The 14,624-nt window shown below is 37.6% G+C and overlaps 2 protein-coding genes across 3 annotated transcripts; one reads left to right on the top strand and one right to left on the bottom strand.

The window, feature by feature from the left end:
• The first annotated feature begins 28 nt into the window (after positions 1-28).
• poglut3 (protein O-glucosyltransferase 3) lies at positions 29-6,164 on the top strand. Its single transcript, XM_055179172.2, has 8 exons — positions 29-462; positions 690-884; positions 2,622-2,905; positions 3,241-3,451; positions 3,538-3,734; positions 3,823-4,017; positions 4,113-4,217; positions 5,201-6,164. The coding sequence occupies exons 1-8, from the start codon at positions 258-260 to the stop codon at positions 5,327-5,329; spliced, it is 1,521 nt and encodes a 506-aa protein (XP_055035147.2). The 5' UTR covers positions 29-257; the 3' UTR covers positions 5,330-6,164.
• A 3,957-nt stretch (positions 6,165-10,121) lies between these two features.
• On the bottom strand, positions 10,122-14,341 carry adrb2b (adrenoceptor beta 2, surface b). Of its 2 annotated transcripts, none has more exons than XM_055180519.2 (2): positions 14,103-14,341; positions 10,122-13,898 (listed from the first exon to the last, which is right to left on the bottom strand). In XM_055180519.2, the coding sequence occupies exon 2, from the start codon at positions 13,886-13,888 to the stop codon at positions 12,647-12,649; it is 1,242 nt and encodes a 413-aa protein (XP_055036494.1). In that variant the 5' UTR covers positions 13,889-13,898; positions 14,103-14,341; the 3' UTR covers positions 10,122-12,646. The 2 variants fall into 2 exon arrangements, with proteins under 2 accessions (XP_055036494.1, XP_055036495.1); XM_055180520.2 differs by having other exon boundaries at positions 10,122-13,891.
• Positions 14,342-14,624: the final 283 nt, after the last annotated feature.

The following is a 14,624-nucleotide window of genomic DNA, read 5'->3' as shown; positions in this document are numbered from 1 at the left end:
GAAAAGATGCGGAACGGTATATGTGCAGTTTTTGAAACAGGCCGGAATTATTTTGAGGCGCACCGCAACATAAGCGCCACGCTCAAAATCTGCATAGTTATCTTTTTCTGTACTTGATTTTTTATGTGAAAGCTACATGTGTGCGTCAGAAATGATTTATGTAAACGACTCAATATATTCGCAGATATTTTAGCATTTTTGTTGTGATCTTTTGCTGTAATTTATCGGCGTTGCACCGAAAGGCTGGAACAAACACAATGATCTCTCAGATAAACATTATAAACGCACATGTGCTCATCATTATTGCACTTTTAAACTTAGGTTTTTGTAAAGACATTGCCATTGACCCGGGTAAATGTGTTGTGTGGGGTCCTGGATTGAATCCTGATGTTGTGTTGCCTGTCAGATATTTCTACATTCAGACTGTCGACTCGCAAGGAGCAAACATCACTGTCTCGCCTGGTAATTTATCATTATGATGCGATCATTACACTACACAGTAGCATAATGTTATGTCAACGTTATGAACGTTTTATACAGTATTTTTTAACAGGTAAAGTTACCCGTTTAATTACATGAATAATAAATGTGTCTTCCTAGTTTCTCATTTAATAGCAGTACTTTGATGCTAGTCCACAACTTTCACATTTTGCTCTCTCTCCCTCTCTATTCTGTATTATTCATGTCAGGTAACGACTTATTTAAAGTGAAAATAACCTCTTTGGAAAAGGAATATCTTCGTATTCATATCCAGCCACCTTTGGATCGGGGTGATGGTTCTCTGCTTGTTAGATATCGTCTCTATGGAAGCTCTACAAAGGGTATAAATATTGAAGTGTTGTATAAAGACCAGCCAGTGGCAAAATCACCATACACTCTTAAAGGTAAAATAATGTTTTTACTAAGTTTATTATTATTATTATTAAATTGAATATCCTCTAAATAAAGCTGAGAGTGTGCAGTTTAAAGAGCACCTATTGTCAGATTCACATTTTTAAATTTCCTTTGGTGTGTAAATGTGCATTAGTTCATGTTAATGATATGCAAAAACTACATACACCAAAGTAAACGATAACGCGAGATATCGTCTAAATCTCTTTTCTTGGACTACAACAAACACACAGATTGTAGGCGACAGTTTACTTCCTGGGATTTGTGATGTAGGCAAGACCGACATCATCACAATTCATCCCGCTTCGGACTCACAGCCTGTAAGTTAACTCCTGTTAGCAACTAAATATTTCAAACATTGTAAGGAGCGTCACATTTCCGGCTGATGTCAGCGGTATTCAGACCAATCACAACGTACAGATTAACTGGCCAATCAGGGACACAGCGCTTTTCAAATCTGTGCGTTTCAGAAAGAGAGGGAAATCTGAAGCTACAAAGATGTACGGTATGTGGAAAATAATGTTTTTTTAACCATAAACCATGCGAACACATTGGCTATGTTTACATGCACAAAATTTTGTCAATCCGACTGAATTTAATACGATTGAAGGTTACGACGATACAGTTTACATGCACCCTAAACATTGCTATCTGATTTAAATGTTCGTTTACATGTACATTATATAGAATCCGAACCCAAAGTCTGGGTTGCCAGACTCGCGTATCAAAACCATCCGAATGGACGTTCAAAACTAGCCCAAAAGCATCCCTATGACTATTCACAGCCCAAATACCAATAACTTAGCAACAAAATCATTTAATCGTTAACCCGCAGATAAAAACAACTGGTGGAAACACTTTAAACAGTATCCCAAATCGAAACTCGGAAAAAAGCAGAGGGCTTGGCAACGCTACGCTGCGTATGGCATCTCTCGTTGGAGTTCACGCTTTATCTCTATATAAAAGTTAAAACTGAGTTGGAGAAAGTTGTTCTTAAGAAGTGTTCAGATATAGGTAATGAAAACACACTTTTCAAAAGGCACAACGCTATTGTATTGCTTTAAGTAGCCTAATGTTTTATAGTACAGCGCTATCCCATTAACGTTACCTTAATTATGTGTGATTGGTTACCTTGTTGTTGCGTGTTTCTATGACGAGAATCATGTGATTTAAGAGGTAAATATAATACGTGAACTTGGAGCACGAATGTTCTGAGCATGTGCACAATGTATTTTTTCATCCGATTTAGAAAATATTACGATTCACGCGTTTACATGCATACTTTTCTCCTGCTGATCAGATCACAGATTGGAGTACACCACTCCCTTCAATACGATCCAAATTTGCATCCGATCGTCCTCAATCGTATTGATTAAGGTCTTTACATGAAGGCTTTTCAATGTGATTGAGCCATCAATACGATTACAAACGGATTATTTGGTTGCATGTAAACGCACCTGTTGTATTAGACCAAATACACAAAATAGTGTTGTTTTTTAGCAACGAATTAGGTGCTCTTTAAACTAATATTTATTATATGACTGGAAAAAATTTTGATAAACCGCTAAAATAACACAAAATGTGCCTCTGTCCCAATATTTATGGAGCTAAATGTATATCATTACAATATTGATATGCAAGAAAGATTATATAAAGTCATCAAAATAAAGTATTGCAATCCATGATTAGATTTGGCAGGCAGGCTCACTTTTTCTCCGTTTTATTTCCAGGTCCTGTTTATCACGAATACTGTGATTGTTCACAGTCAGATGTGTCAGCCTGGCAGAAGACCATGCAGTGCCCTGAGGAAGACCCTCAAATTCAAATGGATTTCAGTTCATTCCCTTCTATTGACCTCGAGCGACTCGCGCAGGAGGTTCCACAGCGATTTGCAAAGCGGGGTGGACTCATTCACTACACCATCCTGAATAACCAAGTGTATCGTCGTTCACTAGGCAAATACACAGATTTCAAGATGTTCTCAGATGAGATACTCCTCTCCTTGGCTCGGAAGGTAAGCCTTATTTCAGTTGTAAGTGACATTAACAACATGCATTCTGGGTAACAATATGTAATCCAGTCTGTGAAAACCCAGCCAAAGTCATTTCTTTATGATTTACTGTTTTCTACATAAAAATCATCATACATAAAGAACGTTCTGTAAAAATATATGCTTGATATCTTTAGATAAGACCATGTTAAAGATTAAAATCAAACTTTGATACTCCTAATATCATACTTGGGTTATGAGACTATCACAGACAGGGTCACATATATTATATCAGATAGCTGGTGCTATTCAATTAACTCTGTTCTTATCATTTCTATCATATTTTCTATCACAACCAGGTAAAATTACCTGATGTGGAATTTTATATTAATGTAGGCGACTGGCCGATGGAGAACAGAAAAGTGGATGACAAACCAGTGCCAATAATCTCATGGTGTGGGTCCACGGACACACGGGACATCATCCTTCCCACTTACGACATCACACACTCCACTCTAGAGGCGATGAGAGGCGTAACAAATGACCTGCTGTCCGTCCAGGGGAACACAGGTGCTTCTTCAGTTCGTGTCTTGAATACCAATGTTATCTGCAAAATCCGTGTCTCATCGTGCTGTACTTGTTTATCTGTGTTCTAGGTCCTATGTGGTCAAATAAAACAAGCAAGGCCTTCTTCAGAGGCCGAGACAGTCGAGAAGAACGCTTAAATCTGGTAACCATGTCCAAACAAAACCCAGAGCTGCTTGACGCTGGAATAACGGCGTATTTTTTCTTTAGGGACCGGGAGAAGGATCTCGGCAAGGCTCCGCTGGTTGGTTTCTTTGACTTTTTCAAGGTAAAAAAAACCCTTAAATGTTTGTCCGAAGAAGTTTTTTCTTGAAAATACAGGTTTTTAATGATGCATTCTTCTGCAATCTTTCTAGTACAAATACCAGGTGAATGTAGATGGGACGGTTGCTGCCTACAGGTTTCCTTATTTGATGCTGGGCAACAGTTTGGTCCTAAAGCAGGATTCACCGTATTATGAACACTTCTACACACATTTAAAAGCAGGTGTGCACTACGTACCTGTGAGGAGGAACCTTTCTGACCTCATTGATAAGATCAATTGGGCTAAGGTACAAAACTGTGTCACTAGCTACACTGACTATGTGACGGCAAATTTAAATTTCACAAGACTTTTAACAAAGTTTCTCCTGTCTAACATACACAGAACAGTGATGCAGAAGCAGAGGTCATAGCTAAGACCGGCCAATCACTGGTGAGAGATCTGCTCCAGCCTCACAGACTTTACTGCTACTACTACTCAGTATTTCAGGTAAGACTCTGAAGTAACTAAACAATGAATCCTTAATTATTTATTGAGGTCAGTAGTCAAATAGAGTTATTCATAAATATAAATAGCATACATAAACAACCATAAACAGAGTTCCCACCGGTCCTTGAAAGTTTGTGAATTTGGGTAAAAAAATTCAAGGCCCTGGGAAGTTTTTGAAAATATACATACATAGATACAGGTTAGTAAAAGTGCTTGAATCTATTTTATGCAAGAAGTTTTCTGAAAAAAAAAAATCCATATTATTCCCTGTGTAGTGTAGGATAATATCATAAAGATTCTAGACTTTTTAAGCACACGTGCTAAACTGTTCACTTTAAATGCTTATATCTTCTGTATGCGAATGTTGATTTATACCAAAATGATTTTTTGCATAGTTGTATTTGGCACATGAAAACGTCTCGGGTTACGTATGTAACTGTTGTTTCTGGGAAGGGAACGAGACGCTGCGTCTCCCCTGCCATACTTCCTGCGTCCCTGTAACGCCGTCTTGGGGAATATTTCAGATAGCTATATACTTCCTGGTTCCCGCGTCACCCTTACTTTGTCGTTAAGCCTCACCATTGGTTGAATTTGATATACACATTCAGACACACTTACCCCTGGAGGCGTCCCCAAAGTGTCACCGCAGTGACGCAGCATGAGTTTCCTCGAAAGGAACTTTAACAATGTATCTTAAAAAGTAACACGATGTAACCTTGTGCTCTCACTTGAAATGTGTCCCCACATTTAGTCCTTGAATTTGAGGGTATTGGACCTGGAAAGTCCTTGAATTTGAAGTTAACTAAGGTGTGAGAACCCTGCATAAAACATATGTGATATGGTTAGAAAAATTATAATACAACTGTTTAAATGCTGTAGACACAAAAATGATAAAATACAATACGATTATATACATTTATTTATACAGACACATTTGCCATCAAGTGATAAGCAATAATATTTGCACTTGTGTCTTTTTGCAGACGTATGCGAGCCGTCAGACCTCTCAGCCTGTAGTTCATCCTGATATGGAGGCGGTTCATCAACCGTCTGATCACACAGCACTGTGTAACTGTGAGAGGAGATCAGTGGAGCAGAAAGATGAGCTCTGACACAATCAGCTTAACAACTTCAATCCATCACTGTTACACCCAAAAAATCCACATTGTATGACACAAAGTCGAATTGAACATTTTTAACACAAATTCATTCAAGCGTTAAAATTGAATAAGCCCACGTTTATTTTTTGTGTGGTCTCCAGAGGACAAAGATTTTGGTATGTACTTGTGGTGTATTTGCATTATTCCTAATACTTTTGTGTTTATTTTCAACTTTCCTCATTATATTTAAAAAAATACCTCTGTGCTCACAGATATGCATTACAATATATAGTTTTCCTTAAAATGTATAGGATTAAATACGTTTCAGTTGGTTGGTCAGGTGAAAGGGGGCATGAGCTCTTGAATCCTGTGAATGCCGTTAGTCTTGTTTTTAATAGTTTTGTACTTCAAACTGTATTAAAGTGAACACTACATGACTACAAGAGGATATAATGTATGTATTGCAAATAAACAATCTGAATTTTTTTTAGTTTACACTAAATTTGCAGCTAATATCAAACGTTGGTGTGTTTACAGTATGAATCTGTTGTAGGTAAAATACATTACTTAAAGTGCTCTTATTTAAAAAAGGAATCGTACACTTTGTGCCTGCAAGAGCAAAGTCTTGAGTTAAATCATCTAGTGTGTTTGCCTTAAATTGCTATTCATTTGTGCCAAACAGGTGGTCTTGTATTTCCTTATGGTCAGCTATTTTCCATTTTAATGATTTACGGAAATTAATAAAATGGTTGTTTCGTAACCATGGCGTAACAGATTAACACTGGGAATGATGTGAAATTCAACACAGAACAAATGTCACTGTTTTAATAAACTTTGATCAAATCTATTTCTCTGAGTTCACCATGTTTTTTTAACATCACAATACATGACTTAAAAATATGAACCGGAGAGTAACATAAATGATGAACAATACAAAATAAAATAAAATAAAAGATGATCAAAATAAAGACCTGAGAAGTAAGAATGTGGGAGTAAAACATTCTCACATGAAAAACTATGGTAGATAGTAATTACTATAGTAAACTAGTAATATTTCATAACCAATACACGTCATCGGTCCAGCATGAAACATAACGGTGGCCTCCACAGCTTAAAATGAGTATTACATGGGTCTTTTGTAATGAAAATAGTTTTTAGGATTTCAGTAGTAGGAAGCTAATATAAAGCAAATGTTTGTAATTTTAACGGAAAATAAATTATTGACTAATTCTAAAAAACCTTGACATTTACAGTTAAAAACTGTAATAGATTTAACAAAATATAAGATTCGGTTTTTTGGAGAAATAAAGTAAAATGTTGGCATTTTTACGGTTGAAGTCGTTGTAATTATTGCAGTAAAATATTGTTAAAATTACGTTTTTTGGTAAGTTAAAAGTCACCGTAAAATCAACACTGTAAAAAAATTCATGAGAAACTACAATGTTATTTCAGCTGGGCCGCCGGTCATCCACCGTATATCCAAATCCATGTTATTTACCCGCAAGAGTTTGCTCAAAGTCAAATAAAACTTAAACATCAACAAGTCTTTATCTTCACAGAATAAAACTATACAATAACAGCCTCATGCAAAGCATTCTGGGAACCAGAAATCATCATCAACCTTTTTCTGTTTTTTGCTTCAGATTTTGTTTCCCAGAATGTTTTGCTTGATGCTTTTTTTTAGTTTTACTCTGTAAAAGACAAAGACTTGCAAATGTTTAATGTTCATTCAACTTTGAACAAACTCCTGCCAGCAAATATCACAAATTCAAATCTACAGCAAACCACCGGCAACCCTGCAGCTACAATAACACTGTAATTTCTACAGATTTTTTTTACAGTGAAAACTAAAATTACATTCCCACAATTGCCTGTGTGAACCTTCCAAATTTGATGACATTTCATTTAAATAATTATGTATAGGCTACTCTTTTTTACTAGTCATGTACATTTGGGGGTTTTATGTTACAGTTTTGTTTCATGAATGTTTATAGCATCATTTACATGTCACATGCATTACCATAATGGTGTTTTGTGTTTGTGTAAATGACACTACGCACCAACAATCTTTGCATGTTTTGGCAACGATCTATGGAAAGGCCACTTGTGATCAACTTTGATTCAGCACGTGGCTGTCCATTTTACCGCCTGTGTTATAAAATACAAAGCAGATTTATAAAAACAGACACGTATATCAGTTAAATAAGCACACGGATGAGAATTGTGCAATGTACAAAACTTTGCTGTAATGAAAAAGTAAATGCCTGTTTTTACCCCTTATAGTTGTTTACGTTTTCCGTATTTTTACTGTGCCTTTCTGCCAAACACAGCTGCCATTTTTTTGCCGTAAAAACGACAGCAGTAGTAAAATGGCTCCTAGTTTATGTCACAGGCAGCTGCTGTGTTAGTAATTTTACATTTTCTCTTTGTGCATACACAGTGTGTAAAAGCTTTTTATGTGTGTGGTTATTGTGCAGCTAAAAATATTTTTACGTTTCAATCAAGAATTCGTGTTTTTGTAAATAATCGATTTGATGTGGTCTAAAGGAGATAAGGCCAAGTGGGAATAGTGCACAGGTTTTATCCGGCCCTGTGGCAGATTGGCTCTTTATGTCCCTTTCATTGATTTTCAATGACCAGGTCTTTGAATTTTGCCACTGATCGTCCCAGTACTAATGACAACTAAAGATCATCTCAATGGTAATTGTGTATCACAGTCCTGTGCTTTTCTCAGTCGTGAAGACTGAACTCAATAGACACAGGCACACACTGATTAGCATAGATTGAAGTGTGCAGGTGGTCATTATATCTCATTCTTCAGAAATCCACTTACTCTAACCGGTCTAAAGATGTTATTTATCTCTTTTGTATTACAGACCATGGGGAACAGCAGCAGACAATATAGCAAACAGGATTATTAAACTGCTCAATTGCACTGCCGATTGAATGTATACTTTACATTATGGCCTGGAGTTGGGCCCTTGGGAAAGTTTGGATTAAATCTGCAAATAACGTCAGATATTGACTAAAAAAATATCTTGTTTGTATAGAAACCCTGTAATTGGTCTATACTCCTTATTTAATTAAATCTTTTACTGGTTTTTCCTCTTTATCTTCCTTATTGAGTTGTATTGAAGACATCAAAATCCACATAAATAACACAACCATTTAAAAAAATATTACCATACAGGTTGAAAACTTATAAAATCTGTCAATGCATGGGACGGTACCCTTTTAAAAAGTACAACTTTGTATCTATACGGTGAATGTTGCACTAGTACCTCAAAGGTACGTATACGTATATGTAATGTAAAATACAGAAAAAATGTATTTTTGTATCACAGAAAATTTCTGTAATTTATTGTGCCTGTTATTTAAATTACAGTGTTACTTGCAGCTGGATGCCGGTAACTTACCGTATATTTAAATTTATGTTATTTACTGGCAAGAGTTTGTTCAAAGTTAAATACATTTTAAATATTAACAAGTCTTTATCTTTACAGAATAAAACCCAAACAACAGCCCCAAGCAAAGCACTCCGGGAACCAGAAATCATCATCAACCTTTTTCTGTTTTTCCTTCAGATTTTGTTTCCCAGAATGCTTTGCTTGATGCTGTTATTTTAGTTTTACTCTGTAAAGACAAAGACTTGTAAATGTTTAATGTTCATTTAACTTTGAACAAAATGTTGGCAGTAAATGTTGCGTTCACAAGACGCGAATAAATCATGCTATTCGCGCGCCTTAACATTTTGAATTGACTCGCTTCATTCGCACGTGAAATTCAGACAGGAATACGCTCAATTTGCCAGCTTTAGCTAGCTTGTAGTATCAATATGCACATATATAGCTCAAATTGAGGAATTCGTTTTTACAATGTACTAGATTGCAGTGTTTCCCATAGATCTGAAAGCGCTATATAAAAGAAAAAATTAAATTGAATTGAATAAATAAAATAAATGTAAATCTTTTTACAGTGCACCCCAGCTGCTGGAATATTACTGTTTTTTTTATGGAAAGTTTTTTTTACAGTAGGGCATTTTTAAAGGGTACCACCACAGTGACAGCTTTTGTTCTCTTTCTTCTAAGAGATCTTTGCCTGCGCTGCTGACTTCAGCGCTGATCCGGCCCAGAGTCTGCTGGCTTGGTAAAAACCTGAGAAAGTTGGGAGAATGGGTTAACAAAAATATTTCAGTACAGTGTCTATAAGCAGACTACATGTGAAACAGTGAGTCATTTAGCGTGGATGAATTTAAAATGAGATAGTTTTGAGTCCTGCGGGCAGAAACAGTGAGTTTTCGATCAGATGTGACCCCGTCTACAAAGAAGCCAACTCTCTATGCTCAATTTCCCTTAAGATCTGTGCCTTTGACATCACAATGCTATTTCAAATCCACCCACTCCTGTGTTTCAGAGGTTAAACTTTACATATGACTTTCTATACAGTGCATTTTAATGGCTGAGATGCCCTTAAGCATTTATGTTAAACACGTACATTACTTTTTATGGGTGTAAGAATAACTGCTACCATTATTCATATATTGTAATTGAAATATGCTGTTGTTTCATTGACTGCTTGTCTGTAATCTGTGTCTGTATCTACCCATGCGCCCATTCATTAATTCATGCATCTGTGTGGACAAATCTATTTTTTTCTCCTTTCGTCTGTATTTCATCAACCTGGAAATAATTAGATTTACGTTTCATTTAAGAAAAGTATATTAGTCAAAAATATTGAGTGTTGACCTCATGTGACCACTAGAGAGAGCAAAGTGCCCACAAGCTTCACACAGTGGCAACTACAATTACAAACAGCCATGTTTAATTCTTCACGTGTACATTCAGCAGCAGGTTGGACATACAAAAATAAATAAACAAAATAATACACTTTAAAACGAAACATATAGGAGCATAGACGAAACAGTCGCTCTTGTTTCGTGGAATGACACAAACTAAGTTTAGAGATGTGTCGTCATAACATGACACAGTAACACATTAGGCAACATTCACATTCGTGGAAATGCTAAATATCTAGTACATACTTTTTGCCACGTGAGCCTATAAGACAATCAAGACTTTAAAAAGTTATTATTACCAATAAGCTCAAAATGAAACGTATGACGTAACACAGTACCCACTACAAACCTTAACGAAAATTAACCATGGTTTTATTGTGGTTTTACTATATTAACCATTGTTTAACTAGGTTTTTTGAAAACCATGGTTGTCAAAACCATGGTTATTTTGTGGTTACCATGGTTTTACTACAGTAACCATGGTATTTTGGTTTTAACTCTAGTAAAACCATGGTTAATTTTCGTAAGGGAAGCACCATTAATGCTTTACAAAATGAAAGCAATTCAAGCCTCACAGATTTTTACCCAAAGAACAGATTTCACAGAACAATACTAGATAGATGTTGAGAAATACTTATATTTAGAAATACAAATCTTGTTTGTGTATCACATCACACACGCACGCACACACACAAACAAACAAACAACTGTACAGCTCACTAGTCAAAAAGTGAGGACCAGCCAAAATGTCTTCACTTTAATCCGAGGATGATAAATAATTGTAGTACACGTCTTAAAGTGCTCTATTTTCACACCCTAAATTTGTACTTAATATACAAAAATTATTCTTAATAATATGGTATTATAATAATATGAACTAAAATGTTAACATATTTAACACTATTTCTGTTTAAATAATATTTAGTTCCCACTTGTATTAAACTTGAACCCATCTTTCATACAAATACAGGTTCAAGTTTACAACAAATGGTACTTAAATACATTTTTAAATACATTTTAGCACAATAATCATGGCGTTTTGAAATAGCACAGATAAATACACTTAAGATTATCTTAAGAAGTACTTAAGAAGACTTTCTTGTATATTAAGTAAAACATTAGTACATTATTGAAGTGTACTTCTTTTTTACCTAGGAGCTGTACCCTAAGTACACACACACACACACACACACACACGCTAGCACGCACGCATGCACACGTTAACCCCAACCATCGTAGTTAAGTGCCTAACCCCAACCTTAACCTAACCCTAACCCCCAACAGGCCTTTAAAGGGATGCCAGAAAGTGAGGACCGGACAAAATGTCCTCACTTTACTGTCTTTGTCTTCGCTCCGATGCTTAATCATTTGGTTATGACAAAGATAGCTGTACAAGTACACGCACACACACACACACACGAACACTGACTTAAGCTCATAAATGTATATAACAACACGTGCACCATCAATAACATCAACACAATGTTATTGAGCAGCTGTAATGTACATTTGAATCTGCTATTTAAATCATAACCTTCTTTTATAATGTCAGATATTTTCCATTAATATCCCGGCCATAATCGGATGCGTTACACAACCTGTGGTATTAACACGAAACCCGTGGAAATATCTGCTGGATCATTATCAGGAGGTTTGCCCTATGGACAGTTTGTTCCAGTATCTGTAAACAGTCCGACAACAACACAAACAGCACGTAAAACATACATCCAATAAGTCGGATTTCTGAACGAATGTAACGAATAGGGTTACATGCGAACATTATTCAAATCACTGTGTAATAATGAACGTTTGTTTACGCCGCCCTTTTAATTTGATTGCAAATATTGACGGGTTAAATTACACCATCACTATTCGTGCGAACCAGCCTGCGATGTGTGTTTATATAAACCTTACCTACGATAAACAAAGACATAACCTCTCAGCTGTAACCTTAAAATGATTTCCCAGTGGAAATGTTAAAGTGTTGGGGGTCTGAGAGAGAGAGAGAGAGAGGGGGAACTGCTAGGCTCTTTCGCTTTCTTGCTTTTGACAAGAACAGCTGGTTATAGCACAGACGGCAATGTGCACCTGTTGCGTCCCATCAGAGGGTTAGATTTCACCTCTCTGGAAAGGGTTCGTGCCGAAGATCCCAGACTAAAGCTGAAGCTTTATTGGAATGTATTGAGTCCAAAGGTACAACACCCCTTGGCCATGGCCCTTTAAGTCAAATATTATTATGCACATCCAAATTTAGAGTGCATTTAAATATATAAGTTGAGTTTTTTTAATAAATACAAAGACTGCACAGGTTTGAGATGTGTCGTGAGGTAGTTCCAGAGGTATCCGGTGCAGAGGTAGACTGTTTCTGTCTTTTCTTTAAGATTTCACATGCAAAATCCGATCCAATGTCCATACTTTCTATTCGTTCTGTCCTGAAACATCACAGTATGTCAGTAGTACATCATAAACATAATTTCGACACCGGAATTTGTCTGTAGTGCTTTAAAACTATGTACGGTACATGTGGGACGGGGTTATAATTGTTCAAAAATGTCTACGTGATTGTTACAATTCCCATTTGTGTTTTTAACATCCTCGCTCAAACAGTCAGTACCCATCTCTGTTTCACAGTTAGACGAAGAAGGTTCTCGTTGTCTGGTGGTTTTCGTGTGACACCTCCAACTGTCGCCGCTGTAGATGTACCCCTTGTTTTTCCTTGTGGCGGGTGGGCGAGAAGTTCTCAAGCGCACGATCTCCTGAAAGGCGCATCTGAACTCGGGACTCCTGCAGTAGATCAGGGGGTTGAAACCAGAGTTGGCATAGCCGATCCAGTTCAAGATCCTGAAGGGCAATCTGATGTTGTCCATCTTCCAGATGGCCGCCACTACGTTGAGGACGAAAAATGGCAGCCAACAGAGGGTGAACGTTCCCATTATGATCCCCAAGGTCTTCAGAGCTTTGTGGTCCTTTATGCCGAACTTGGTCCTCCGGTTCTTCACCTCGTTTCCTTCTTGGGTACTAAAGCTCTGCGTCCGTATTCGGCCCTCGATGCGGTCGATTTTCTGAAGCTGCCGACGGGCCTCCTGGAAGACCCTGCAGTATACGAAAACCATGATGACCAGCGGTATGTAGAAGGAGACGATGGATGAGGTGACGGCGTAGGCGGCGTTGGTGTTGAAGTCACAACAGTTGGGGTTCTCCATGCAGCTCAGTGCCACTGGATCATCAGATACCCACCACTTCATATGAATGGGTAAGAAAGAGATAAGGGCGGCTACCGCCCACACCCCTAACAACACCCCCCAGGCCTTCCGCTTTGTGAGCATTGACTGATAACGCAAGGGCCACATGATCGCCACGTACCGGTCCAGGGCGATCACGCACAACGTCTCGATGCTCGCGGTCACGCACATCACGTCCGTGGCCGTCCAAAACTCGCAGAAGAAGTTTCCGAAGTGCCACGTGTTGAGGAGAATGTAACTCCCCCCGAAAGGCACCACCAACAGGCCCATGACCAGATCGGCGCAGGCCAGAGAACTGATGAAGTAGTTGGTGACCGTCTGCAGCCGTTGAAACCGTACAATGGCAGTGATGACCAATACATTGCCGAAAACAATTCCCAGGACCAGCAGGGCCATCAGGATGCTTATTGAGACCACCTCTGCGTCGCTGTACTCCGAGCCGGGCCGAGAGAGCGGAGAGGAGTCATTTAAACCCAATGTAACGTTCCCGCGCATGGAGACATTCTCAGTGCTCCACGTATATTCTGCCTCCATGAGCTGTGACCTCAATAAGAACCAAAGGAGAGAAAGTCAAAGTGAAGAATAGAAACTAAGCAAAAAAAGAGACTTTTAAATGGACTAATAAATATTGAACATTTTTAGATATGACCAGCATTGCTTTTGAAGTATGAGAACTGTGCTTACTTTTTGATTAAAAATAGTTACATAGAAAAAGACAAACAATAAAGTTTATAGCAAATGCACTTACTGAAATCACAAGAGTGTTTAAGAGTCGTCCAAATGATTTCCACTGCTCTTTTTCTCCCGTAAGATATCCAAATATAATCCTTTTGAACTGTGTTTCTCCTGTCCTTACATCTTCACTAGCGTGTGTTCATTGAAGATTTTATCTCACCCTGTCATGTTTTCTCACTGTGTTTTCTCTACATGCTCTCGCAGCACACTTTGTTGAACACACGCTGTGGACTAAATGTGTCTCTGTGTATCAGCTGGACTCTTATAGTGGTTGGTGATGACATCACAACTCGCCCACAGCCAATCAGAAAATGTCTACCATACACTGGAGAGGAGTATGTTTGTAAAGAGAAGTAGCAGCTCTTCAATGTGAAACTAAAAGGTCTTCTGTGTGACTTGTGTGACTCAAAATAAATATATTTAACTAATTATATATAGAGATATTTAAATGTATGTATTAATTTACACACACACACACACACACACACACACACAGACACACGCACACGCACACACACACACACACATATTTTAT

Source organism: Misgurnus anguillicaudatus, chromosome 9, assembly GCF_027580225.2.
Source record: "Misgurnus anguillicaudatus chromosome 9, ASM2758022v2, whole genome shotgun sequence".
Taxonomy (NCBI): domain Eukaryota; kingdom Metazoa; phylum Chordata; class Actinopteri; order Cypriniformes; family Cobitidae; genus Misgurnus; species Misgurnus anguillicaudatus.
The sequence above is the reverse complement of the archived record's forward strand: the minus strand, read 5'-3'. Positions and strand labels throughout refer to the sequence as shown.